Source organism: Zonotrichia albicollis, chromosome 17, assembly GCF_047830755.1.
Source record: "Zonotrichia albicollis isolate bZonAlb1 chromosome 17, bZonAlb1.hap1, whole genome shotgun sequence".
Taxonomy (NCBI): Eukaryota; Metazoa; Chordata; class Aves; order Passeriformes; family Passerellidae; genus Zonotrichia; species Zonotrichia albicollis.
In genome coordinates this window covers 3,348,602-3,375,028 of record NC_133835.1, presented here as the reverse complement: position 1 = coordinate 3,375,028, position 26,427 = coordinate 3,348,602, and the positions used below count along the sequence as shown (strand labels likewise).

The 26,427-nt window shown below is 51.8% G+C and overlaps 2 protein-coding genes across 6 annotated transcripts in view; one reads left to right on the top strand and one right to left on the bottom strand.

The window, feature by feature from the left end:
- CBFA2T2 (CBFA2/RUNX1 partner transcriptional co-repressor 2) overlaps positions 1-23,905 on the top strand; it is a 62,392-nt gene extending 38,487 nt beyond the window's left edge. For 2 of the 5 annotated variants that reach the window (XM_074553370.1, XM_074553374.1), the window contains exons 2-11: positions 5,089-5,232; positions 8,302-8,543; positions 10,069-10,158; positions 10,854-11,035; positions 11,658-11,911; positions 12,554-12,639; positions 14,763-14,958; positions 17,293-17,364; positions 18,611-18,801; positions 21,133-23,905. In XM_074553370.1, the coding sequence (XP_074409471.1) occupies positions 5,089-5,232; positions 8,302-8,543; positions 10,069-10,158; positions 10,854-11,035; positions 11,658-11,911; positions 12,554-12,639; positions 14,763-14,958; positions 17,293-17,364; positions 18,611-18,801; positions 21,133-21,414 (1,739 nt within the window). In that variant the 3' untranslated portion in view covers positions 21,415-23,905. The remainder of the gene's footprint in view (positions 1-5,088; positions 5,233-8,301; positions 8,544-10,068; positions 10,159-10,853; positions 11,036-11,657; positions 11,912-12,553; positions 12,640-14,762; positions 14,959-17,292; positions 17,365-18,610; positions 18,802-21,132) is intronic. The other 3 variants (XM_074553373.1, XM_074553371.1, XM_074553372.1) reach the window with 3 other exon arrangements.
- A 1,524-nt stretch (positions 23,906-25,429) lies between these two features.
- Positions 25,430-26,427, bottom strand: part of NECAB3 (N-terminal EF-hand calcium binding protein 3) — a 33,382-nt gene continuing 32,384 nt past the window's right edge. Inside the window, exon 13 of the mRNA XM_074553376.1 lies at positions 25,430-25,645. Coding sequence (XP_074409477.1) covers positions 25,617-25,645 — 29 coding nt within the window. The 3' untranslated portion in view covers positions 25,430-25,616. The remainder of the gene's footprint in view (positions 25,646-26,427) is intronic.

The following is a 26,427-nucleotide window of genomic DNA, read 5'->3' as shown; positions in this document are numbered from 1 at the left end:
TGGCTCGTGGGTGACCAAAGAATTTATCCTGCTGGACCTTGATGCTGGCAAGGCTGACTTACCTCATAACTGTTGCTTTTAGCTCTACTAACAATTCTGCTGCATCTGAAGCCTGCCTTCTGCAGTTTTCCTAAAACCCTCTGATTTTATAGGTTGCCACAGACCTGACCTTGGCTGTTGTTACTGGGACAGTTCTCCAGTCGCTTCCTCTCAAAAGGCAGGGATGAATTTGGGGCTTTTAACTTTTTGGGATGAGGAGAGGCTGTTTAGGTTTTGAATATGTTCTGCCTGTTCCAGATGAAAGTTGAAAACATCTGCTTTGATTAAACTTCTTCTTTCTGTCTGAAATCATGACATGCTTTCTCTCCTTACACTGAACCACTGGGCAAACCCTTGTACGCAGCCTTTTACTCAAAAAACACCTTTGTTAATTTACAGCTTTGCAATATAACCACTTAGTGGTAAAAATTTTGTTGACAAGGTCTGATTTTGAGCCTGTTCTGTGTCCTGCAAGCTGCCAAAGGGAAAAGCGAACCCTTACCTGGGCATAGCTGCTGGTGTTGCAGGGCTGTCTCATGTTTCATATGTTTTTCTCTTATTTCTTCCAAGATATTTCATGGTTTGACTTCTGCAGAAAGCTGGAGAGCTTGAGTCTGGCACGTGGCTTGGTGAGACACAGTTCAGACTCTTTGCAGCTTATTTACAAATGACAGCTCCAAAATCACTCCACAGCTCATCCTTCATCCTTAACTCTTGTGCCATGGAACCAAGGGGAATTCTACCTGTGCATCAGGAATGTGCTCTCAGGGAGGTGACTGGATTAAATTGTGCCCATGCAGACACTGCAGTGTAAATTCAATTAAAGCATCCCCATTTTCTGCTCTGTAGCAGTGGCTCTCCCTCTCTTCTCTTGCTCTCAGCAAATCCATGGCTCTGCCAGGGAATCTAGATCAAGGCTTTCTCTTGAGCAGAGTGGAGCACCTCCTGGTACTGCCCTGAATTATATTCTGAGCTTTGGGAAGAGGATGAGGAGGAGACAGTTTATGTTTGTCTGCCTCACTGTCACTCTTCTCCACTTCCTAATCTTGCTTTTTTGGGGAAGGTAACATCCAGTTCTCCTCATGCACTGTTTTTATTTCTTTTTCATCACTTAGTTTATTCTCTAATTGCCAAAGGAATTTAGGGATTAATTTAAATTCCAGTGTAGTTGAGATACTCCCTAACTTGTTGCTGTTGTTTTTTTTTCTTCTGTTTTTCCTTTTTCTCAAGCCCACAGGCATGAAGAGATTAATAAAGCAGTTTCTTTATAGAGTTGATAGTGCTAGTAAATGCTGAGGTTACCTGTCACAGCAACACTCTTTGTACTAAACAGCATAGGTGGAAAGACTTCTTTAAAGAAAATAATTAGGATGAGATCTGTCTGGAGCTGGTGTTGGAACTGCCCCTCTGAAATGTGCTGCGAGAGCTGGGAATGCAGGAGTGGGACCTCTCTGAGCATCACTTGAGACCCCAGATTTTTTCTTGGCCTCTTCTCCCATTGTCTCCCTTGGCTCTTTCTCCTCTCCAGAAAGAAGAAATCATCAGCTGCACTTAATCGTGACATATGTTCCTTTTTAATTTGTTACGCCAGGATGGCGACTGGAGCAGCAGAGGGAATCTGGTGCACACGGAGAGCCAGAGCAGAGCCAGATGAACCCAGGGCCTTGCAGCTTGTCAGGGAGGGAGAGAGGGAGGGCTCCAGGTGTACTCACAGCCCTGGGGCCTTCTGGGCTCTTGCACACCTGGGCTCCTTAAATGGGCCACAGGAATATCTAGGGCAGGAGCACAGGCTGCAGCTGCCCATGCCCAGCTGAAAGCTGCAAAATCCGCACTGCAAACCCATCACTGCTGGGAGGAGATGGAATTCCTGCATGGAGCCAGGGCTAAAACAGCACCTCATTGGGTTTTATTTTCTCTGATTCCTTTTCCCATGGGGAATTGCAGTGTATCAGAGGCTGGGAAGGCAGCTCTCCCACCCAGTGTCCCCATCACTGCTGCCTCTGTCCCTGCTCACCTGGGGCAGGTCCTGGTGCAGAGCTGAGCACGTGCCACTGCAAACTTTGGGCATTTGGCAGCGTGACAGCCAAAGTGTTGTGCCATAAATATGTCTGGCCTGCTCCTGCAGGCACTGCTTGAGAAGGAACAGCAGCATTTTTGTTTCTGAGCCAGGTAAGGTTTGGAAGGAGGAGTTTTTGAAGGAGAGCAGTGCAGTGTTTCCAATTTGGGCAGGTATCTTGCTCTGGTGCTCAGAGCATTCAGTCATTGACAACAATTATTCTTGTTAGAGTATCATCCAAAGTCTGTGATGGTATTTGACTTTTTAGGTGAGTGATGTTAGAATATCACCCAAAGTCTGTGATGGCGTTTGACTCTTTAGGTGGGTGACACACCTGAGTGACTTTCATGCTTTTTGAGGAGCATCTCTGCATCCTCCCTGTGCAGATGGAGGCAGCACTGAAAAGCTGCTCTTGGTGAGCCAGTAAATGTTTCTGAGTGGTGGAAGTGAAAGAATGAGACCAGGAAGGCAGCCTTTCTCCAGGGAGCTGCTCACTGGCTCAGTTTTAGCCCCAGGTCAGCTCAAGGCTGACTCATGCCCTTGGTCACAGCCTGGTTTGCTCAGATGATTCTCATTAAATGGACATGTTTAGGCTAAAAAAGGACAGCTTCAGAAAGATGGTTTTTATCTGCATTTATAGATGCCCCAGGTCATTAGCAGGAAGCTTTTAAATTTAACAATCCTGTTTGCTTCTTGTCTGTTGGAGTGGGCTTGGAAAGGAAGGTGTTGGCTTCTTGTGGGCTTCAGTTTTGGTGTCTGACACAGTAGCTGGTTTTATTTTGGGGTTATAAATTCCATGCAAAATTTATCTCCCTCTTTGTAAATTAACCAAATTAGTTCTGGTTTCTTAATGTGCCCTAGGAAAATTTTAGGAAGGAATGGGAGAAGAGTTAAGGACTTCATGCTCTCCAGAGTATGGCAATATCAGATTGGCCATGTACACCTGGGAAAGGGGGTTTCATGGGAAGAGGGAGAAGAGGAGGAGGCAGGTGGTGACAATGGGACCCTGGATGGTCACTGGGCAGCTGACACTGAGTGCTGGAGAGGCACAATTAGTGCTGTTTTGATTGAATAATTTGGGTCATTTAGCAATGTGTCCCTTCCTTGCCTGAGTGAGAGAACTCAGATTTTTTTTGTGGTGGAAATACTCCTAACTTTGTGTACAAAATTTCACTGTTTTGCTGCATTTATTTAGAGAGCAAAGAAAGCCATGGTGTTTTCCCTGCTCTTGCTGATAAACTCACCTGCTGAAAAGGTGCCTACATGTATAAATGATGTCATGTTCCTACATCAGTGCATGGTTATTCATCTGAATATCACATTCATGCATGGGAATGCCAGGGAGGGTCTGCACATCAGGGTTCAATTGTATGGAAGCTGGGCCACATGTACAGTAGTTTGCAATATGGGATTAATGTAGTTATTATAAGTTAAAATTAATAGTAGTTTCCCAGGGCTTCAATATCTCCCCACTTCAGGAAAGCAAAGCCTGGAATTTTTTCCTTTTCTTGGAAGCAGGTTTAGATAAATGAAGACACAAATGTTCTGGGATGTGGGTTTTGTAGCAATTCCAACCCCAGTTATTCTACCTGTACTGACAGGGCAGGAAAACATGGATTTTCAGAGTGTATCATCCCTGCTCCCCCTTCCTGCAAACATCAGAAAGAAATGCTGGGAATAACAAAGTTCATTTGTTACCTCTCTGGCATTCGCCATGACTTGCCATAAGGAAAATAAATGAGGCAGCTTGGTGGCAGAGCAGGTGCTGGGGCTGACAGAGCAGATCCCAGGCAGCAGCACGAGGGCTCAGGTGCCAGTTTGTGTTCTCTCTGCTCTCAAAAGCAGCATTTTTGTTGTTGGGAGTCAAGAAGTAGCAGGTTTGGGTTGTATTTCAGTGCAGAATTTCGCCACCTATTCAGTGCTCTATGAGAATGCAGCATTTAATCGTTTGCCTGGGCTGAAATCTGAGTTTCTTCCAGCTGACAGGGATTGATAAGAGCTGTTGATAACAAATTACATGGTAATGGTCCCAAGCCCAGCTTGCAGCACTGGAGAGGTGGAAGTTGGGTTGAGCTCCCTCACAGCCTGAGCTGGGGTGCAGCTGGGGGCCTGGCTGTGTTCCTGGGGGGACAAGCTGCTCACGTCTCGTTAGTGAGGTAATTGAGCAAGGGAGGGCCAGCTTGAGGAGCAAAGAGTGGGGACCATCATCTCAGAGGGCTGATGCTTTGGGGTCATGGACACTGGAGATGCTGGCAGTGCGATACAAAGCACCCCTGGATTGGGACTGGCTCCCACGGGAGCTGTGCTTTGGAGATCCTTAGGCTTTGTCTGCTGAGCTGTCTGCACTTGAAAAACCAAAAATACCCGAAAACAGCCCCCAAAAAATAAAAACCAAACAAAAGCATCTCACTATTACATTAGGATGTTTCTTCCTTTTTGTCTTGTGAAGCTGATCCCAGCCACTGGAGCTGGGAGTGTGGTCCCACTGTTCCCCTCAAGGCTGCAAAGGAAGCTGCAGTTTGAGCTGGTCTTAGATTAGACACCAGAGATTGCACACAGGAGTGGGGCTGTGAGTAGCTGATATCAGCTCATCTCTACAACTCCAGGCCCCTTCCAGTCACTTCTGGCCAGCCCAAGTGCAGGTTACTGCCTGCATGGCTCCCAGAGGTTGTGATTCCTCTGGAAAGGCTCAGCAAGGTGTTGTATCAGAGAGATCTTAAATGAGGGCAGAGCAAATCGACAGAAGCGCTTTGAACAGCATCTCTGGGCATGAGGGGTGAGGAGATGGAGTCAGGAGACTGGGATGGAGAGCACAGACACCACAGACATGACCCTGGTGCCTGTCCCCAGCTCGGGGCCCTCCAGAGCAGCATTGGAGCCTTGCGTGACTTCCCCCAGCTCTTATCTTCACCCTTGCACTGTTCCCAGCGTGCTGGGCGGGGAAATGCGTGTCAGGGACTGTCACTAAGCCTTGCCACCTTCTCTTGGTACAGTTGCTGGTGAGAAGAGGGTGCCAGTGATGCCCGGATCGCCCGTGGAAGTGAAGATCCAGTCCAGGTCCTCTCCTCCCAACATGCCGCCGCTGCCTCCCGTCAACGCCGGCGGCCCCCGGCCCGTGTCCTTCACTCCGACTGCACGTAAGCCCAGTGGTGCTGCCTGTCCTGGCACCTGCTCCAGCCAGCAGGGAGGGCTCTGCTCCGAGAACCCACTGGGATGTCCCAGCCATCAGCCAGGGCACGGCAGGTGATGCTGCCTGGCTGTGCGGGAGGGGGCAGCGGGGCTTTGCTGCAGTTCTGTAGTGCTTGCAGGACATAAAACAGGCTGTGTAATCCCCTTTGCCCCCCTGCCTGCTCCTGGTGCTGCCTTGAGTCTGTCTCTTTGCAGGTGCAGCCTTGATTTCCACCATAAACTCCTTAAGAAATTGAATCTTTTATCAGGTCAGCTTCAAGCGAGCCAAGAGCTGGGCTTTCCTCTTTATCTTTTGGAGGAGTTAATTCCCACTCTGCTGTATCTCACTTTGCAGGCAGCATTCCTGCAGCTGAGATTAGAAAGTTTTTCATTTTTTTAATTTCCCAGCCTTGAAAATTCCTTGCTGTCCATCCAGATTCTCTTTTTTCCATCTTCTCTTTATAATCTTTCCTATTAAGCCACAGTCAGTCCTGATCCTGCCCAGCTGTAGCGCAGCCTTGCACCCACTTCTTGTAGCTGAGAGTTGCTCAAAGGTGACTCCATGAATGGAAAGGACCTTCAGCCTTTTCTTACAGCTTAAAAAGAGTCCTTTTTCCCCTTCTTTAGCCAACATTTAAGCCATTTAATGTCTTTTTAAAGGCATTGTTCCGCAGCAAAGCTGCTTTACTTTGTTGGGCATGGAGTTATCTGACCCCCACACATGGCATGTACATATTTTCCATGCTCTCCTCACCCCTTTTCCCTGCACAGAGTGTTCCCTAGCTAGTTCTGTGTTGCTGTGCTGTCCATGACAGTGTCTGGGCTATCTCAGAGTTCCATGCTGGCGCTGGGGTTTGGAGATTTCCAGCCCAGCCTCCTGGAGGACACACTGTGATGTGCTGGCAGCAGCACTAATCACTGGGTTATCCCGCCAGACACATTGTCCCCATCTTTATGTGCTCAGGCGGTTTTAATGGCTCTCCTTTTGCTCAGGCAGAAAAAGACCATTAGCAAAGTGACAGAAATTAATTTTTCCAATGAGGATGCTTGGCACGCTGTTAAGGGCCAAGAAGCCTGAATCTGCTGATTGCAGATGACTTAATTGCCTCTTTCCAAAACACATGAGAGATGTGACCTGTGGTGAAGTTCATTCTTGCTTTTTCATTTCTCAGTTGCACCAGAGGGTCTTGGTCACTCAGTGGGAGTGTGACGTGCCCTGGCTTGGGCAAGTGAGGTGGAGCAGTTGGAACAAAGGGATCATTAACACAGGGTTGGATCATTAACACAGGGTTGGAGAAACAGCAAAACCTTTGGCTGTGTAGGAGCTAAGGCAGAATTTAAGAGTAGACTTAGATGATGGTTTGTTCCCATGAATTTTATCACCCTGGTGTCCCCAAACCAGCAATCCCACTGATCATGGTACTCTGCCTGGCTTGCTGCAGCACTGTGCTCTCACCTGGCAGTCAGGATGGCAGCCCTGCTGTGTGGTGTGTGGTGGAGCAGGTCCTGGTGGTGTGCAGGATCAGAGAAGTGCCAGCTGCCCTGCGGTGGTGCCGTTGGCAGAGGGTCAGGAGGGCTGAGCCCAGAAAGGCAGAGCACGGTTACGGGGCCGTGTCTAACGGCATCCCCCATCCACCAGCATCCCCTGCTCCCTCCTTGGCAGCCTCTCCCCAGGGTCCCCCGCAGCCCCAGGGGTGGCTCACAGCCCCTTTTTCTCCTGAGCTATAAATAGAGCACGTTGCTCTCCCCAGGCTTTCATCTGAAAGAATAAGAGGAAGTGAAATAGAGAAGGGGGAAAGCGCCTCGGTTGTGGCCGCCAGAGAGCACGGAGCCTTTGCTGTTTGAGAGGAGCTTCTCTTGGCAGCTTCACCCTATCTGTAACCCTTTTATAGTGAAATAAAGGCCTTTATGAGTAATTACCAGAAAGGCCTTGCCTTTCACACAGCTCTGGTGTACTCTGTGGAGCTGTACCTGTGGGTACATCCTGACGTCCCTGTTGTTTGCTGCTGTGGCAGTGGGTGTGAAAAACAGGAGTTTTTCAGGTTGCTTTGTTCCATGACAAAAGGCATGAGCTCACACTGCCTTTGTACCTCCATCCTCTCAGTGCTGGCCTTCACCTTCATCTCATCATCTGTCTGTGAGGGCTGTCACCCCTTGGTTGGCAGGAACCTCCTTTGTTGCTCTCTGCAGCCTTATCTTTCCTTGCATCTTAACTGACTCTGGTTAAGTTTCCCTCCTGTGCTCACCACGAAGGTCCAGGTGTGTGGAGCCTTTCCAGCCTCCGACCCTGGCATGCCCCAGAGTGGTTTAACTGTTCAAGCACCTCCTGTCTTCTCTGAAAAACCCCTCACTGAATTCATCAGGATTTGGTATGATCCTTGTGAAGCTGCAGCAGAAATTTTGGCATCTTTTCTCACAAGTTTCTGCTCCTCCCTACAAGCAAGGGGCAGCTCTGCCAGGTGGTTTCAGGGCTTCTCTGAACACCATCCCTTGAAATGTTTTTTATACCTTGTGGCCCCCTTGTCAGCACTTAAATCATAAGGGATTCAGGGCTGGGTTTTTAAGGATAAGCCCTGTGGATCAGCTATGACTCTATTTCCAGTGATGTGCTTGTCACTCTGAAATTCTGGGTTTACACCAAGCTGAGGCCCCAGTGCACAGCTGCTCATCAGACAGGGCCCGACATTGCACAACCACAGCATGGGGATGTCAACAATTTATCCTAATCCCTTGCTGAGTTCCCAAACTTCCAGCCCTTCAGTCTGTTTCAACATGCTCATCACTTACACGAGGCAAAGTTGCAGATGGGACCAGGTTGGGAAAAAACAGCTGTGTTTGTGAAACTCCCTGTAAATCCCCAGGGAGGGATGACAGGCACAGGGCAGGCTCTGCCAGCCCTCCTTGGGTGAGGTGGAGCCGCCTGAGCTGCCCCTCAAAGCAGCAGGAGCCTCCTGGCTGGAGGATGGATCCACTCCAGCAGCAGGGCTCAGGGATGTGCCCTCCTGGTGCTCAGCATTGCTTCTGTCTCCCCTTTGCAGTGCCCAACGGGATCAACCATTCCCCCCCGACCCTGAACGGGGCCCCATCCCCACCCCAGAGGTTCAGCAACGGCCCTTCCTCATCCTCCTCCTCCTCACTGACCAACCAGCAGCTCCCAGCCACGTGTGGGGCCCGGCAGCTGAGCAAGCTGAAGCGTTTCCTCACCACCCTGCAGCAGTTTGGGAATGACATCTCACCAGAGATCGGGGAGAAGGTCCGGACCCTCGTCCTGGCACTCGTGGTGAGTCCTGCCCCATCTCAGGCTGCCTTCTCCCAGGTCCTGGCACACAGTGGTTGTTTGCATCTTTACTGAGCCAGACTCTTGTGTTTGTGCTTCCTGAGAAAATGAATGATTTATTTTATCTTTGCTGTGTTTCAAAAAACTGTTGGTCCAGTGGCTTAGGCACCCGATTGTGTGCAGGAATTGGACAAAGCCTTTCTGTAAATCATAGAATCACAGAATGGTTTGATTTGGGACCTTAAAGATCATCTCATTCCTAACCCCTGCCATGAGAACACCCTTCAAACCCAAATGAACAGGTCTTGCTGCAGAATTGTATCCAGTGTTTGCATTTATACAGAATAGCTGGGAGAAATGCTGTCCAGTGCATTAGACATGATGCTGCACATGCTTTACAGGGGCATGGAGTGGCAGGACAAGAGGGAATGGCTTTAAACTGAAAAAGAGGAGGTTTGGATTGCTTATTAAGAAGAAATTCTTCCCTGTGAGTGTGGTGAGGCCCTGGCACAGGTGCCCAGAGCAGCTGTGGCTGCCCCTGGATCCCTGGCAGTGCCCAAGGCCAGGCTGGACAGGGCTTGGAGCAGCCTGGGACAGTGGAAGGTGTCCCTGCCATGGCAGGGGTGGAATGAGATGGCCTTTAAGGACACTTCCAACCCAACCCATTCTGTGACCTTGGACTGAGGCTCTGGAACTCTGGGCAGCTGTGGTCCTGTGGAGCTCCTGCAGTGATCTCTGCTTTTTGACACATTTTATTTTGAGGCTGAGCCCTGAAGGGAGCTAGACTGCAGCAGCCTGGAGCATTTCTGCTTCCAAGGCAAACCTGAGTCTGTCCATGTCCTCTGGGTCACTCCCAGGGCTTAAGCACTGGATGTCAAATGCTGTTGCTGCATTTATATAGCATATTTCATTCCATAGATGTAGGGTAGTACCTCAGCCTACCTTTTTGGGGAGGGAAGGAGAAGCTGTCCAGGTCCCTTTGGCTGTTGTTCTCACCCCAGATCGTGCTTGTTGCAGCAGAGGTGAGTTTTGTACATGCAGATTATCAAATGCTGCTGTCCCAGGCATTCCCCAGCCTGAGCAGCCCCAGGGGAAGCAGGGCTGGACCAGGAGAGGACCAGAGTGAACAGAAGGCTGCTGAGACTCCATGGCTAGGTTAGATGAGGAGAACTGAAGGGAGGAAGGTGTGCAGTTCTGAGCAGCTGGGATCAAAGCCTGACTCTGCACAGCCTGCCCCAGCATGCAGTAGATGCCAGCTGGGTCCTGGTGCCCTGGAGTCAGCCTCTGCCTCCCACTCTGGAGCTGGGGGAGTGCTGAGCCAGGCAGTTCCCACCCCTCTCCTAGTGCAGCATTCCTGCTCCACTGGCCTGAGCCTTGCTGGCTGCATCCAGCAGGATCCAATGCAAACACTGCCAGTCCTGGAGCAGCAGATGCTGTCTCCCTCCCAGTTCTGTTCACTTGGAGCCATTTCCCACATGTCTAAAAATAAGAACAAATTGCCATTTCATTTCTTAATTTCTTTTCTCAGAACTCGACGGTGACAATCGAGGAATTTCACTGCAAGCTGCAAGAGGCGACCAACTTCCCCCTGCGGCCATTTGTGATCCCCTTCCTGAAGGTGACAGGGAGCTGCTGGGGCTTGCTGCCACTCTGTGTGCCTGCCTGTGCCTCCTGGCACTGTGACATTGCTGGGAGAGCTCTCCTTGCAAGCACCACAGCAATTCTGCTGGAGCCCAAGACAGACTGCACAGAGCTGGCCGTGTGGGACTGGCTGACGTTGTGTGCCACATATGTCTGCTTGTGTGCTGGAGATAAAGGAGGCAAAGCAAGCTCCATGTGGCAGCTTCTGAGCCTATAATCTTATTTGCAAATGTTCAGATCTAGAATGTTTGAAGTGCTGGCACACGGAGTCTGTCTGGGATGGTTAAATCACAGAATCACAGGGTGGTTTGGGTTGGAAAGGACCTTAAAGCTCATCTCAATTCCAGCCCCCTGCCATGGGCAGGGACACTTTAAACTAGATCAGGTTCCTTCAAGCCCTGTCCAACCTTGCCTTGAGCATTCCAGGGGCGGGGATTCCACAACACCTTTGGGTAACTAGATGCTGGAAGCACACAGTGCTTCCTTTAACACTTGGATTTTGGGTCCACCAACATCAGGCTCCTGGGAAAATTCAGCTAAATCTGCCGGTGCAGACACCAGGAGCTGGGGGATCCTGAGTGGGGGATCATGGGTCACAGGTGTTACTGCTCTGAGCTATTAATGAAAGCCAAACCTTTTGGAACAGCTTCTGTAACTGTGCTTGTTTTCCAGGCCAACCTGCCCCTGCTGCAGCGGGAGCTGCTGCACTGTGCCCGCGCTGCCAAGCAAACGCCCTCCCAGTACCTGGCCCAGCACGAGCACATCCTGCTCAACACCAACACCACATCTCCTGCTGACTCCTCTGAGCTGCTCATCGAGGTCAATGGCAATGGCAAGAGGCACAGTCCAGACAGGTGACAAACAGCTTTTGTCACTCTGCTCAGTTGTTGAAGTCGTGACTTTTGTTTTATCTTTGCTGCTGACAAAGCTTTAAGCAGCATCCAGGATCTTATCACTCCCAACAACAATTCTGGCTGTTCTGAGACTTCAATGACTGCCCCTGCTGCACTATGAATTCAGGTTGGGTTCCTCTTTCAGGCAGTGTGTCCCAGAGGGACTTTTGGGTAGCACTGAAAAGCCTGAGCCAGAGAGCTGAGCAGTTTCCCACCCCCAAGGCAAGGAGCGGAGGCATTGGCAGGGCTGGGAAGGATGCGCTTCATTTTCACCACGTTTTATTCCAAGATAAAAGTTGTTATGCAATTATGTGAAGCGTGCCTCAAATTTATAAAAACTGTGAAATTTTAATTTGGTCATGCTCAGAGAGATGAATCACAACACTCAGGCATCCTGAACCCTTTTCTTTGACGGGGTCACTTTGTGCGTCGCCTCACAAATTGAGCGCATTTGTTTGAGCTCTCTGCATTTACCCCGTGGTAAAATCCTTGCTGCCCAAACCCTGCTGATTCCAAATCTGCATCTTTCTGAGTACATGTACGGGATGCTAAGGAATGCCTGTCTGTGCTGGTGTGATTGCAGGAGGGAAGACAGCAGCTTTGACAGGGAGCCACTGCCGACAGAGCCTCCGGCCAAGAGGGTTTGCACCATCAGCCCCGCGCCCCGGCACAGCCCTGCCCTCACCATCCCCCTGATGAACCCCAGCGGGCAGTTCCACCCCACCCCACCGCCCCTCCAGCACTACACCTTGGAAGATATTGCCACCTCCCACCTCTACAGGGACCCCAGCAAGATGTTGGAGCACAGAGAGATCCGGGACAGGCACGGCGGGCTTGGTGAGAGCCTGGAGGGTTCCTGGTTGAGCTTTGGTGCTGGTCTTTGCTTGGCCACTCATACCCAAAGGTGGTTGATGCTGGCTGGGCATGTCCTCACAGCTGAGTCTTTGCAGAGAGTTCAGAGGAAACCCTGGGAAGTTAAAAACAGGAAGATTGAGTGTTTGTATTTCCCTGTATGAAGGCTGGAGTCACTGAGGGTGAGGAGGAAGGACTTAGTGTGTGAGTTGGGTGTAGCCAACCCAGCAGGCAGGAAGAGAGGACAAGGAAATAGAAATTAACTTTTCCAAGATTCCCAAAGCAGGAGAGTAGAGGTTGACCCCCTGCCCTGTTTCTCCAAGGGATGTGTGGGAGGTGCATGATGTTTTTCCAACACAACAGCCTGAATCACAGGCTCTGAGCTGCTGTGGGTTTATAACAGGAGAACCAGCTCCACAAGCAGGTCAGAGCTGGAGCCACAAGTGGATTGTAGCAGACAGGGATAAAAAAGCACCAGCATGGAATTACCCCTGTAGAGCTGCCACCTGGAGATGTGTTTTAAAATCCCAGCTATGGAGCTGGAAATAGAGCTCTTTATTCTTGCTTTGGGGCCACTTCTCTCTCCACTGGCCCATCTGATCCCCCTGTGGCTGTGTGTTGTTGCAGGGCTGAATGGAGGCTACCAGGACGAGCTGGTGGATCACCGCCTGACGGAGAGGGAGTGGGCGGATGAGTGGAAGCATCTCGATCACGTAAGGAGCTGCAGGGGCTGTGGGAAGCTCTGTGGGAAGCAGCAGCCCAGTGTTCCACCTGCTCCACTTGGTGATTTCCCTGTTGATACCATAGCCAGGCTCTCCTGGTGGCTGGTGGAGGAACAAGCCACCACAAGCAGGTGGATGGTGGGGAGAGCTGAGAGGAGCTGTAGTGCTTTCCTGGCAGATTTCCTCTGCCTGTGGTCAGTGGAAACTAAAATTGGTGTGGCTGAAGTGTCTAGAGCTGGGGAGCTTCTCCTGCAGAGCATGGCCAGGTGCTGCCATGGCTGGCTGAGCGAGCAACCAACCCCAGCTTTATCCCCACTGGGATCTTTCCTGCCCCAGCCCAGCACAAGTGCCCAGATGCACTAAGTGCAGTCAGGATATTTACAAAATGAATAAACCTATCATTACTGTATTTTAAGACTTTTTTTCCCTGAGGTGCCAGCCTTTTATGGACCAAAAAAAGCACCAACAGCAAGACCTGGTGCTTCTGGCAGATTTTATGCTGAGCTTTTTCCTTCTGAGTAAGGCAGCTCCTCCAGGCACTTCACTGCTGTTTCTGTCAGAGATGGGATTAAAATTCAGCTTTGATCATAAATGCAGAGAGACCTCATGGTTTAAAGCTAATGGGTTTTTTGAGGGGGTGGTGTTGGGGTGGAGCAGAGGCTCTGTAGCTGAATATTTGGAGTTGGACTGTGACTCTGCAGCAGTGACACCAGGATCATAACCAAATCCCATAGGAAAGTGGTGGGGTTTTCCTCTCCACTTTTAGGAGCATGTCCTGGAGGTGTTGAGCTACCTCTTGTGGTGACCCTACCTAGTGCTGTGCCCTTGGGCATGACACCATCCCCAAATCTTGGGAAACCACCTCACACTTGTCTCATCTGCCTGGTATGGCCCCTCCATGGTGAAACCTGTGATGATTGAAATATGATTCTCTTCGAGCCAGCTCTTGGAGATACATTTCACACCAAGATAGCTCAGCTACCTTAGAAGGCATAAAATCAGCTGGATGGCTTCTGTGGCAGTGTTGGAAACAAAAAGGTTTTAATAAAAGGCAAAATAACAAAACTCTTTACAGAGAAAAAAACAATCCAGGTGCAAGAGGCCCTCCTGCCCCTGGTAAAAAAAAACCCAAAAAAGTGATTAGTTTATTTGTTCTCTTCTTTTCCTAGTATTATTTTATCTCTTCTGTTTCTAGTATTTATGTAAATTCTAGTATTATATCTAGTAATTGCTCAGGTTGGATTTTTTGCCTCCTGTCCAATTAGCTATCCTTAAGTTTGAGGTGAAGTCCCCCAGATCTTATGGGATGACTTTTCACCTCATTGAGGAGAAACTTCTGAGCTTATTTCCTTTTGGAGGGCACAAAGGATAGTTTTGTGTCTTGGTTTGGAAAGACAGGAGAGTCTGCTAAGGAAGGCAGGAGTCTCCCCTGAAATGGAGAATGTAAACTCTCCCCACCCCTCTGAATTGCTATAAATTTTAAATTAAGGGGCTCTCAGGTAAAAATATGGGAGCAGGAAATAACAGTTCTTTAATAGGGAAGGAAAAAAAAATGATTAAATAAACAATGCAGTGAACTAAACCAACACTGCCAGAGTCAGAACCCAACCTGACACCCTGTGGGTCAGGCTGTTGGCAGCAGTCCCATTGGAATTGTGGCTCAGCCCTCCTGCAGTGTCAGGGGTGGCTCTGCTGGAGCAGGGATCCTGGAGAAAGGTGCAGTCTCTTCCTCTGAAGATGCAGTGGGAGAGGCAGCTGCTGTTCCTCTGGGGAATCCAGTGCAGAAGCTGTGCTGGTGTTCCAGAATCTCCAGATTATATCCAGGTAGGAATGCTTGGCTCCTCCCCCTGGGCGGAGCATCTCCCAATGGGATGCTGTAGTTCTTATCAGCCATGCAGGGACATCCAATAGCTGTTATCAGCAATGTCCCCTCCCGAGGGAGGAGTGAATGTGGTCACTCAAAGAGAGAGATAAGGCAAACTGCCCACTTGACAAACGATAATCTGCCATACAGGTGGTAATGGAAAACATCTTTCATTGCAGTCTGGAACATTATGTCACTCCGTTAACAACAGACACATTCCTTTAACTGAGACCCTCTCCCTGCCCCGCAGGCCCTGAACTGCATCATGGAGATGGTGGAGAAGACGCGGCGCTCCATGGCGGTGCTGCGGCGCTGCCAGGAGGCCGACAGGGAGGAGCTCAACTACTGGAAACGGCGCTGCTCCGAGACGGCCGAGCCGCGCAAGGCGGGCAGCGAGCTGCTGAGCCGCCAGCACAGCCCCGCCAGCGCCGACTCCGCGGGCAGCGGTGAGCGGGCACGGAGGGCTGGTGCTGTGTGCCAGTCACGGGATGGGTTTGGTTGAGCACTGCTGTGGGTGGGACAGATGTGTTTGCCCTCGCTCAGAGTGCCTGGGTGACACTTGGCTGTCTCTGGGATGAGCTGGGGAGTGGCCTCTGTGACACCTGGAGACACACGAGCCATGTGTCCCTCTGATGACACACAGCTCTGCAGGGTGAAGCTTCTCCATTGATGGAGAGTCCATGGCCCACGTGTGTAGCATTCACATTCTCTGAAAAATCCCTTCACCCAGGGTTTTTCTCCTGGGAAGCTGAGAAGCCTCAGAGAAAAGGAAAACAATTCTTATCTCATTTGCTTCTCCTGTGTTGTGCTCACATGTGGAATGTGTTTGGAGATTGCTCACCCACAGGTGATTGTTCCACTGCATTCTGCTGGGAGTTGTTTTCACTCTTTGGCCAATCAGGGCCAAGCTGTGTCAGGACTCTGGAGAGAGTCACCAGTTTTCATTATTATCTTTTTAGCATTTAGTTAGTATCCCCTCTGTATTCTTTAGTATAGTATAGTATAGTATTATATGATACTATATTACAGTATAGTAATATATGATATTATAGTACGTAATATATCATATATAGTAATATATGTTACTATATTATGTCTTTAATATAATATAGTACCATAAAGTAATATATTAGCCTGCTGAGAACATGGAGTCAGATTCATCATTCCTGCCTTTGTTGAGGCACTTCCCAACAAATACAATAGCAGCCTGGTCAGAGAGAGAGAAAGCTGCGTAAGTTTTCCCATGAATTGGTCTGGGAAGCTTTAGGGAGCTGGAGATAAATAATGATAGTCAAATATTAAAACAGTCTGCAGGTGGTTTTTTAACAATCTGTTTTGCTGTTTTTCTCATAAGGTTGTTTACAAATGGGTGTCTTGTTAATTAGGCAATCATGTGAAATGTATTGATTAAATGACCAATCAGGTGCACCTGTAGAGAACTAAGGTATAAACGAGGAGAGGATCAAATAAACAGGGCTTTTGCCTTTTTGCCTTCTGGAAAAAAAAAAACAAACCAACAAAACAAACAAAAAAATTCCCCAACACCAGACTGTCACATCCACACAGTGCTTAAGTATTTTTCTCAAGGATTTGAAGAGAGGTGGCAGGGGAAGCAGTTTTTGTCTGTGTCTAAAGGCACCTTTGCTCATGCTTTCCTTGTCACTGCTGGCCAAAGCTGGTCCAAAGCTGGGGGTGAAAAGGCAGGGAGGAGGTGTTTGTCTCCTCCACTCTCCCCCTACCAGTCCCTCTTGCCTGAAGGATTTTAAATGTCAAGGTCTATTTATTCTAAAAATACCAAAGGCTTTTGTAAGTGTAATAGCTACCTGTGTTACTAGTTCTATTTTTGTATCATGAGTCAACTTTATCGAAGCTGACTGGTTTCCCCATCCAGTATGCAGGGGTTTGACCCTATAGAAAAAAAACAAACCTAAAATGCTTATTTATTTCAATGTAATTCAGATTTCTGTGCAAACAAACCCACTGCAATTGAAGTTCTGGGGAAAAATCCCACTGATTATTCAGTAAGAAAAATGGATTTCTTCTAGCAAGAATAAATATCAATTTGATGTATATTCTACTTGTTTGTATACAAAATACCGAGTGAATCCTCCTGCAAGGAATCCAAGTGCCCCTGGCTCCAGTTGCCACCAAGCCTGAGGAGCTGTGGGTGTATGTGACAGCCTGGGGGGCACAGCCAGCTTTTAGCCCTTCTATATTTAAGTATATCATGACTAATAGACTTCCAGCCCATGTTGATATAATTAAAATTTTTATATAAATTTGGAAAGCTGTTGCTTTCTCCCCTTGTGGGACCTAGGGATAATTTTCAAGCTCTATTGCTCTTGTGAGAAGGTTCAGTTAAGCATCAAACAGCGTCTCCAGGTGTCTTGGAGGACAGTTTGTTCATAATTTCAAGCCTTTGAATTGCCCTGGGATTGGGAAGTGCTGTGATTAATGTAAACTGCTGGTGTACAGACTGATGCTCACAGCCTGTGGACAGTGCAGAAGTTGGATAACATACATTTGTAAGCATTGCCTGTTGTTTTAGAGTACCAGGAGATAGGCTATACAGTGTCATAAATTATGCAAGGTGCTAATTAAATGCTGTAATTTATCATCTGAGTGTTTGAGGAGTGGCTTTACCCGTAGGAATCCTGTGCTTGGAGCTTTAGCTGGTCAATCCTTCCGTGCCCTGTGATGTCCTGAGCTACCACTGGGCACATGAGCTGCAGCTGGGTGGGACGAGGCTTTGCCAACCTTTCCTGTGTCCCTTCCTCCAGCAGATTCCCTGAGGGAGTTCAGCAGCAGGTCGGGGACGGGCTACGTCACGGAGGAGATTTGGAAAAAAGCCGGTGAGTGTTCGCGGTGAGCGTGGCCGGGATCCCGCTGGATCACCCAGGCTAAACACAAAACTGGGGTTTGCTGTGCAGAAACAGCAGGAGCCCAGCTGCAGCAATGCCCCAGGGTGTGCACATCTGGCTGCCATCTTCCCCACCCTGGCTTTCCCCATGGCTCCTCTGCGATGCCATGGGGATCCCATGGCTGTCACGGAGGAGATTTGGATAAAAGCCGGTGGGTGTTTGTGGTGAGCACAGCTGGGATCCCGCCGGATCACCCAGGGTAAACACAAAGCACACATGCTGTGCTGGGGTTTTGCTGTGCAGAAACAGCAGCATCCCAGCTGCAGCAGTGCCCCAGGGTGTGCACATCTGGCTGCCATCTTCCCCACCCTGGCTTTCTCAAAGGGCTCTGCTCCTGTGTGATGCCACAGGGATCCCATGGCTGTCACGGAGGAGATTTGGATAAAACCCAGTGAGTGTTCCGGGTGAGCATGGCTCAGATCCCGCTGGATCACCCAGGGTAAACACAAAGCACACATGCTGTGCTGGGGTTTTGCTGTGCAGAAACAGCAGCATCCCAGCTGCAGCAGTGCCCCAGGGTGTGCACATCTGGCTGCCATCTTCCCCACCCTGGCTTTCTCAAAGGGCTCTGCTCCTGTGTGATGCCACAGGGATCCCATGGCTGTCACGGAGGAGATTTGGATAAAACCCAGTGAGTGTTCCGGGTGAGCATGGCTCAGATCCCGCTGGATCACCCAGGGTAAACACAAAGCACACATGCTGTGCTGGGGTTTTGCTGTGCAGAAACAGCAGCATCCCAGCTGCAGCAGTGCCCCAGGGTGTGCACATCTGGCTGCCATCTTCCCCACCCTGGCTTTCCCCATGGCTTCTCTGAAATGCCATGGGGATCCCATGGCTGTCACGGAGGAGATTTGGGTAAAACCCAGTGAGTGTTCATGGTGACCACAGCTGGGATCCCACCAGATCACCCAGGCTGAACACAAAACTGGGATTTGCTGTGCAGAAACAGCAGCATCCCAGTTGCAGCAGTGCCCCAGGGTGTGCACACGTGGCTGCCATCGTCCCCACCCTGGGCTTTCCCCATGGCTCCTCTGTGGTGCCGCAGGGATCCCGTGGCATTGAGCCTGCCCTCGCCGCGCGTTGGATGCTGCGCTGTGAACGCGCAGCTGGAGCTGTGTTTCTCTGGGAGGCTTCCCTCAGTGCCAGGGTGGTGGCTGAGGCTGCTCTTTCCTTCCAGAAGAAGCTGTGAACGAGGTGAAGCGGCAGGCCATGTCGGAGGTGCAGAAGGCGGTGGCCGAGGCGGAGCAGAAGGCCTTTGAGATGATCGCGTCGGAGCGGGCGCGCATGGAGCAGACCATCGCCGACGCCAAGCGCCAGGCCACCGAGGATGCCTTCCTGGTCATCAACGAGCAGGAGGAGTCCACTGAGGTGAGGGCACAGCCTGGCAAGGGCTTGCCAAGGCTGCAGAGTCTCCAGGTCAAACCTGTAGGTCCCCCCTGCCTTTTCACAGAATCATGGGTTGGGTTGGAAGAGATCACAATGATCATCTCATTCCAAGCCATGAGAGGGACACCTGCCACTAGACCAGGGTGCTCCAAACTCCAGTCTTCAACACCTTTTCCTTTTAGAAGTCTCTCTCCAATCAATAACTAAACTATGCACCAGTATCATCCAAAATCCTTTTTTAGGTTTTACTGGCAGAGAGTCAGCCTGAAAATGTCTGTGGACATGTATGTGTGCAGCCACTGGGCACCCTGAGCTGGACTCAGTGTAATCACCAGGAATTTTGTAGGATTGAAAGAGGTGTAGAAGCAAAGAGAAAAGGATGCTGGTGCATGCAGCAGTTTAGCTCAGAAATTGTGGTGGAGTACTTGATCTTTGCAAAAAAGAAATTGCTGTTTGTGGGCTTGAAAACAGGGCAGGGCAGAAGCTGGGCTGCATGAAAAGCCCTTGCACATTCCTGGTGGTCTGTGCCACACTTGCATGTTGGATAAGAAGGGATGGATCTTGGTTTGTCACAGCCAGTGCCATGTGCTGAATGGGTGCCTCAGAGAATCCCTTTCACCTCTTTCAATCATCACACACCCTGTTGCTTAGCAGGAAGTTCACTTGGGCAGAACTTTTTGAGATTTTGGGCAAAGGGAGTCACATGGCTCATTCCTGCACTGCCACATCCCAACCATGTGGGCTTTGCTCCCTATTTTAATTTCTCTGCACATACAAGAGCAAAGGGTTTGTGTCTGCTGAGCAGAAATCTGATGGGACTGTGCTGTTGTTCATGTCTGCTGGGGACAGCAGGTCCAAACCTCCTGGTGGGTTTCAGCTCAGCTGGGGCTTGGGAAGTGTGGCCAGAACCATGGAATTCTAGGTGTTATTCCAGAGAATGATGTCCATAGTGCAATTCCCAGTCAAATTGCTGAGGATTGAACACAGCAGTCGCATGATGGGAGTGGGTGGAACTGCTCAGGAAGCCATGGAAGGAATGAGGCAAGTAGTGATTTCTCCATGGGGGAATAGCAGAGGAGTGTCCTCCTCCTCCAGCTGTGCTGAGGAGCAGTCTGGGACCTCGGGAGCTGCTGAGCACCCCTGTGCAAGCCCTGGAGCCCTTGTCTAAAAGCTGTCCTGTGTTCTGACACATCTCGTAACCTTTGCAACACAGCTGAAAAACACTTGAAGTGTAAACAGCTGTGAAGCAGTGACCCAGTTTCCAAAGAACTACCACATCCTTTGGTAGGGGCTTTTTGGTCTCAAGTGCTGCTTCCCCTGGAAGGTGGAGGACCCTTGGGGACACAGAGGTTCTGGAGCAGCTCACTCCAAAGTGAACCGGTCAGGTGCTTCACTGCCAGCCCATAAATCACCACCATGAGCTGGTGGCTCCAGTGCTGGGCCTGGCAGTGGGAATCTGCCAGCCCTTCCCCACAGCAGGGCTGCCTGGTGGAGCCCAGCACCTCCCAGCACCCCACTCCTCCCACAGCTCTGCTGGTGGTCACAGCAGCCGTGTCCCCACAAAGGCCAGCTCTGACAGAAGCTGTGTTCCCACAGCTGAGCTGCCCTCCCCAGTGTGTGTTTGCTACGCCCTGCTCCAGCTGCAGGGAAGCTGCTGTGCCGTCCCTCCCCTCCCCAGAGCAGCTGCAGCCCTGATCCGGGCTGGCCCCTTGCCCCGCGCTCCGAGGGAAGCGGTGGCACGCAGGAGCCACCAGCTGACACCTCTCCCTGCGGCCAGAGGGGCTTTGCTCCGCTTCCAGGCTGAAACTCAGCCTCTGGCAGTGCTTCCACCTGGCTGGGAGGCTTTCAAATGAGCATTTGCTTTTCCAAATTGGCCTGCTCCAACCTCTTGTGCGCTGAGGCAGGGTGCGGAGCAAATGGTGCCTGTGCAGCACGCTGTGATCCCCGCAGAGAGCACTTGGCTGGGAGGGAGACCAAAATAGAGCTGCTTAAAACAGGAAATAAAAAGGCCCAATAGCAGCATCTGCAGAGTGTTTTTCAGTCCATGCCTGCTGTTTCCTGTCTGCATTGGGGTGGGTCTGGGGCAGAGGATGTGCTTGGAGCAGTGTGACAGAGGCTGTGGGCAAAGAGCAGTGGGGGTTAGAACCGTTGGCAAAGAGCTGGGAAATAGCAGGAATTAATGGATTGCTCATTTGCATATTCTCAAATCTGGGCCAGAGGGCATGAACAGTCCCCTCCAGAGCTGAGTGAGCCCCATCCTGCAGCTCCTAGGGAAACTAACCCCCTTTAAGCACAGTGTCTTTGCTCTTGCAGAGCTGCTGGAACTGCGGCCGCAAGGCCAGCGAGACGTGCAGCGGCTGCAACATCGCCCGCTACTGCGGCTCCTTCTGCCAGCACAAGGACTGGGAGAGGCACCACCGCATCTGTGGGCAAAGCCTGCATGGCCAGAGCAAGCCCCTGGCACTGCCCACGGGCCGGGTGGCAGCCAAGAGCCTCGATGGCATCCCCAGCCCAGCCCTGGAGAAGAGCTCGGCCACCACCTCGCGCTCCTCCACGCCGGCCTCCGTGACAGCCATAGACACCAACGGGCTCTAGGAGGGAGCTTGGCTTGGCTTCACTCCACTGGATGAGTTCCCTGGGGGTTTCAAAGCTGAAAAAGCCCCTGCAGCAACTGTTATCACTTGATAGATTTGACACATCGGGGCACTGACACTCCAGCCTTGCCCTCTCATCCTGCCTGTTCCTCTGTGGCTCGTGGACTGGGGTGAGCCCGCCTGCAGCATCTCCCTGCTCCTCTCAGGGGGACACAGAGCAGTGCCAGGACCTGCGGGACACTGGGCACCTGCTCAGGGCACCTGGACTATGGGGAGAGCACTGGCACACGCCAGAGGTGCTGAGATGTGGTGCCCAGGCAGGGAGCCCTGTCCTTGTGGCATGCTCAGGCTCGCTTCCCAAGGTGTCAGAGCCACCACTGCCTCTCCTGCCACCTTTCCTCCATCATTTCCATGTTTGTGCCCTGCTCCCAGGCAGCTGTGCCTCAGGTGGGCACGGCTTGGCTTTGTGGGCTGGTTGTTGCTGTGAACAGACCAGAGCCAATTTCCCAGCAGGAGCATCTCATCCTCTGTGCAATGGCAAAAGCTGAGCCCACTTCTGCCTCCAGGCTGGCAGCTGAGGCTTGCAGAGAGGGAGGAGGGGATTTGTCTGCTCTAAAACAAGAGGCAGTGGCAGGAGGCACTGCTGGATGGCCTGGATTCCATCCCAGTCTGTGGTGAGACAGACAGTTGGGTGTTTCCTGGGTGGGGCCTGTGCTGGGGGAACACGTGCACAGCAGATCTGGGCTGGGTGCAGGTGCCCTTTCCACCTGGGGGCCGTTGTTTTGTTTTTCTCACTGCCTGGAAGCTGCTGGTTTGTGAGTTCCTGCTGTTGTTTGTGAGCCCAGGGATCCTCAGTGGTGCAAGGGGTTGTTTACAGCCTGTGCTCTCCACTCACACTGCTAAAAGAAAGGCAGGACTGGCTGTCCTGTGGGGATTTTTATCCCCTGCCCCAGGGGATTCCTGCAGTGCTGCCTCCAGAGATGCCCAGGGATGTGCATCCACCCTCAGAGATTGTCCCAAAATCAGAGGATCCCAAAATCAGAGGATCACGAGGTCCCTGGGGAAGGGACCAGCCTGGGGGGCTCTGTCCATCACAGGGTCGCTGTTGTGGGGTGGACAAAGGGACTGGGGCACCCAGGGCAGTGCAGGCTGTGCCAGCAGGGCTGGCCAGCAGTGTCACACAGGGTGGCAGTGGCACAGCCCGTGGCAGGGAGGGGATGTGCCCTCCAGGAGCTGCTCCCAACTCTCCTTCTCTTGAGCAGAGCCATGTGTGGGACTGTGTGTGCCACTGCTGGGCTGGAGCCCAATGAGGCCAGGAATTCCCTAATTATTTCTGATCACTTCTTCAATTGGAGGCCAATAATGGAGCTGTAATGAGCTGTCACGGGGTGAGCAGGGAACCTGCTGCTCCATCCCTGGCCCCGTGGGAAGCTGCTCTTGTGACATGGAGCTGGTCTGCAAGGTTTTATTAAAAAGCCACGAGGTCTCGTGGTGTTGAAGTGAATCCCACAGGGGATGTGTCCCCTGTGTCCCCAGGAATTGGAGCACTCTGGCATTGAGGCAGCTCCCAGTGGAGCCACCCTGACCTGCTGGGGCTGGCAGGAAGGATCTCCTGCCCTAAGGGGCACTTCTGGAACAGCCTCAGGTCAATCCCAGGTCCCCTCCTCACCTGCAGCCCCAGCCTCGCACTGTGGGTGAGGGGTGGCAGTGCCAGGCTGGGCTGGGAACGGGGAACAAGGCAGGGCTGGAAGGAATTGCTTGTAAATAGATTGTCTTCCATAATTCTCATGCAACTTTGATGGCTGTGTATTAAAATTAACCCCAGTGTAAATGAATGAAATACTAACAGTCATGATTAGAATGATTGCTTCTTTTCTTTTTTTTTTTTTTTTTTTTTAAGATGGAATGATAAATGTGAACTTGGGGTGTGGGAAGACATTGGGTTAAGGTTTCTATTTTTTTTTTTTTGACATTTAATTCTGTAATAGAAATTTGTTACTTCATTCCTGTGCATAACTTATTTAATGTCCTGTATAAAGGAACCCAAACTGTTACAGATGTATTTAGTTTGTTCTACTCAAAATTAGTCAATAAAAAGACTATATTCATCCTCCAGCTCCCCTTCTCTCTGGGAAGGGCAGAGATTTTCAGCAGTGCTCAGGCAGCTCTTGGGGTTTTTGGGGGATGCTGCCACACCTTGGATTTTTAGGGACAGAATTGCCTCCCCTGTGGTGGTGATGCTGTGGGCAAAGCCTGGGAGCAAGTGCAGGCACAGCTGAGTTCAGCCCTGTCCCCAGTGATTCCTTTGAGTTTACAGCTCAGTGTGTTGTTTTCTGAGCTTTTTTTAAATGTTATTTTTTTGAGTGAGCACAGAGCAGCCTGCAGGGTGCTGTCCCAGCTGCCACTGCCAGCTGTGCCCCTCAGGGATGCCCCTGCCCACACCTTGGCTTAAACAGAGGCTTTTGATCTCCAGGCTGCTGCAAACATTAATCCAGTGGTGATAAAAACCCAGAACTGAGGGGTGAACCCCACATGGGGCTGGGGAGGCAGCTCAGGAACCCAAACCAGTGCCTGCTGCAGGGCTGCCCCTGTGGCTGCCCCTCTCTGACCCCCCTGGCAGTGCCCTGGCACAGCCTGTCCCTTCCTGGTGGTGCTGCTGTGGCCCCAGCACACCCCCGCATCCTTTTGTTTGTCACTCCCAGGGGCAGGAGCGTGGCCCTGCAGCTGCCCCTGCCCAGGGCTGAGCCACTTCTGCTGCCCCATGGTCCCAGCAAATCCTGGCTTTGGCCAGGGGAAGCAGCAGGGATTGATAATCAACAAACACTGGGGTGCTTGGGGATGGGGACAGGGCCAGGCTCTGCCCCCCATCCCTGAGAGGGGATTTGTGTTTGGGGGCTGAGCCTGCCCTGGGCTGGGCTGTCCCTCCAAGCAGGAGCTCCCCTGAGCCCTGCAGGTTCCTGCTGCCACCAGCCAGGCCAGCCCCTGCACCCCAACCCAGGCAGCTCCTGCTGGAGCAAAACAAACACCCTAAAACCCAGTGAGCCCTGCTGTGCTGTCCCCCCTGGGTCACACCCACCCAGCACAGTGTGATTGGGGTCCCCAGGAGGAGCTGCACCCTCTGCCCCTTCAGGCTCAGCTCCTCCTGCCTGCAGCCAGGGACTGGGGCAGAAACATTCACACTGATGGTTCTGCTGGAGCAGCACCCACAGGAGTGGAGAAGAGCTTTGGGGTGGTAGCAGGTCCTGGGTGAGTGAGAATTGGGGGTGACCCCTGGTGCCATGCTGGATGCACAAGGATGATGTTCTCCAGGCCAGCATGGGTGGCTGGCTGTGGGAATCTGACCAATCTCATGGCTGCTGCTTAGCTCCAATCACAGTTCTGCTGTGCCTTTTGCAGCTTTCCCCAAACCCTCTGATTTATGGATTCCCACAGCTGGTGTCCCTCCTGCCCCCTGTGCCATCCCACTCCCTCCACACTAGCTGTCACAATGCATTTTCCCCCAGCTCAGCAGAGGCTCTGCTGCTGCAAGGAAAGCCCCAGGGCCACCCTGGGGCAGGTGGGATCTGCCCCAGCCTTCCCCACACCCCAGACCCTTCCCACTGCCTCAGCTCCACTCCTGGCACCCCTGCCCAGTGCCAGGGCTGGGTTTTGGGAGCTGAGCAGGGACTGGAGCCCCTCTGTCCCTCCCTGGCAGTGCTGGGGACAGGCCCAGCCATGGGCACAGCTGCTGGGGCACAGTGCCAGCCTCAGAGCCACGTGCTGCCAGCGTGGCAGGCCATCAGCAGGTACACCCTGCCAGAAGCACTGCAGGAAATATTTTTTCCCCTATAAAACACTCTTGACAATCCATATCAGGCCACCTGGCTCCCTGGGCTGGGTGTCACAGCTGGCCAGTGCTGTGTCCCCCTGGGCAGCTCAGGAGGAAGAGGAGCTGAGTGCAATAAGGACTGAAGGCTCCTGGGACGCTCCTGGGCTGCCACCCCACCCAGAGCCCCCCAGGCAGCTCAGACACTGGCTTGGGAGCAGGAGAAATAAATAAATTAACATGAAAAGAGCAAAGGAGCAAAACACCGGCAGGGCCGAGGGCAGGCAGCCCCCGCTGGCCACAGGAGGGAATGGAGGGACAGGGAGGTGACAGAGGTGACAGAGGCTGTGCCCACGTCCTCCCGCATGCTGATGGGGTCCTGGAGACGCTGGCCCGGGTCAGTTGTTGTTCATGATCCACCAGGAGGCTGGGAAGAGAGAGAAAGGAGGGAGCTGAGGGCAGTGTGAGACTGGGAGTGGGGATTTGGGGTGGCAGAGATGGGGGATCTGACCCTGCAGGTCCCTAAAGCACCCACCCCACCCTGGGCAGGGCTGAGCCCCTGGAACTGTGGCAATTCTGCAGGAGAGCACTGGGAATGTGGTCAGTGGCACTGGGAATGCGGTCAGTGGCACTGGGAGTGTGGTCAGTGGCACTGGGAGTGTGCTCAGGGGCACTGGCAACTCAGGAGCAGCAGGGTTCAGTCCAATTTAATCCATGTTTTATGGAGTAATATTTTCCAAGACCCTGCAGTGATCCCTGAAAGCAAACTGGGGCTGAATTTGGTTCCCAGTCCCCACAGCTGGTCCCATTTCCATGGGTACCCTGGCAATGGCACATTGCCTGTGCTGGCCTCCCCCTGCCCCAGCTGGGCTGGAACCCTGCATGCAGCCCCTGGCACTGAGCTGGGAGCAGCAGCACTTTCCCCTGAGCCCTGAACCTGCTCTGCAAAGACAAAATGAGGCTCCAGGTGTATTTGGGCCAGGACTCAGCTTATCTGCTGCCTGAGCAATGTCCCTGCTCCTGGCTGTCCCCACCTTGGGCAGGGGACAGAGCCCAGCTCACACAGCCAAACCTGCTGGGGACAACAGGTCTCACTCTGAGGCTTGAAAAACCTCATTTAGGTCACACCAAAGCGATTTTGTGCCCTGAAGGGAGCCCCAGTGCCTGCTCCTGCCCTGTGCAGCACCAGAGCAGGGCTGGGGCAGCCTC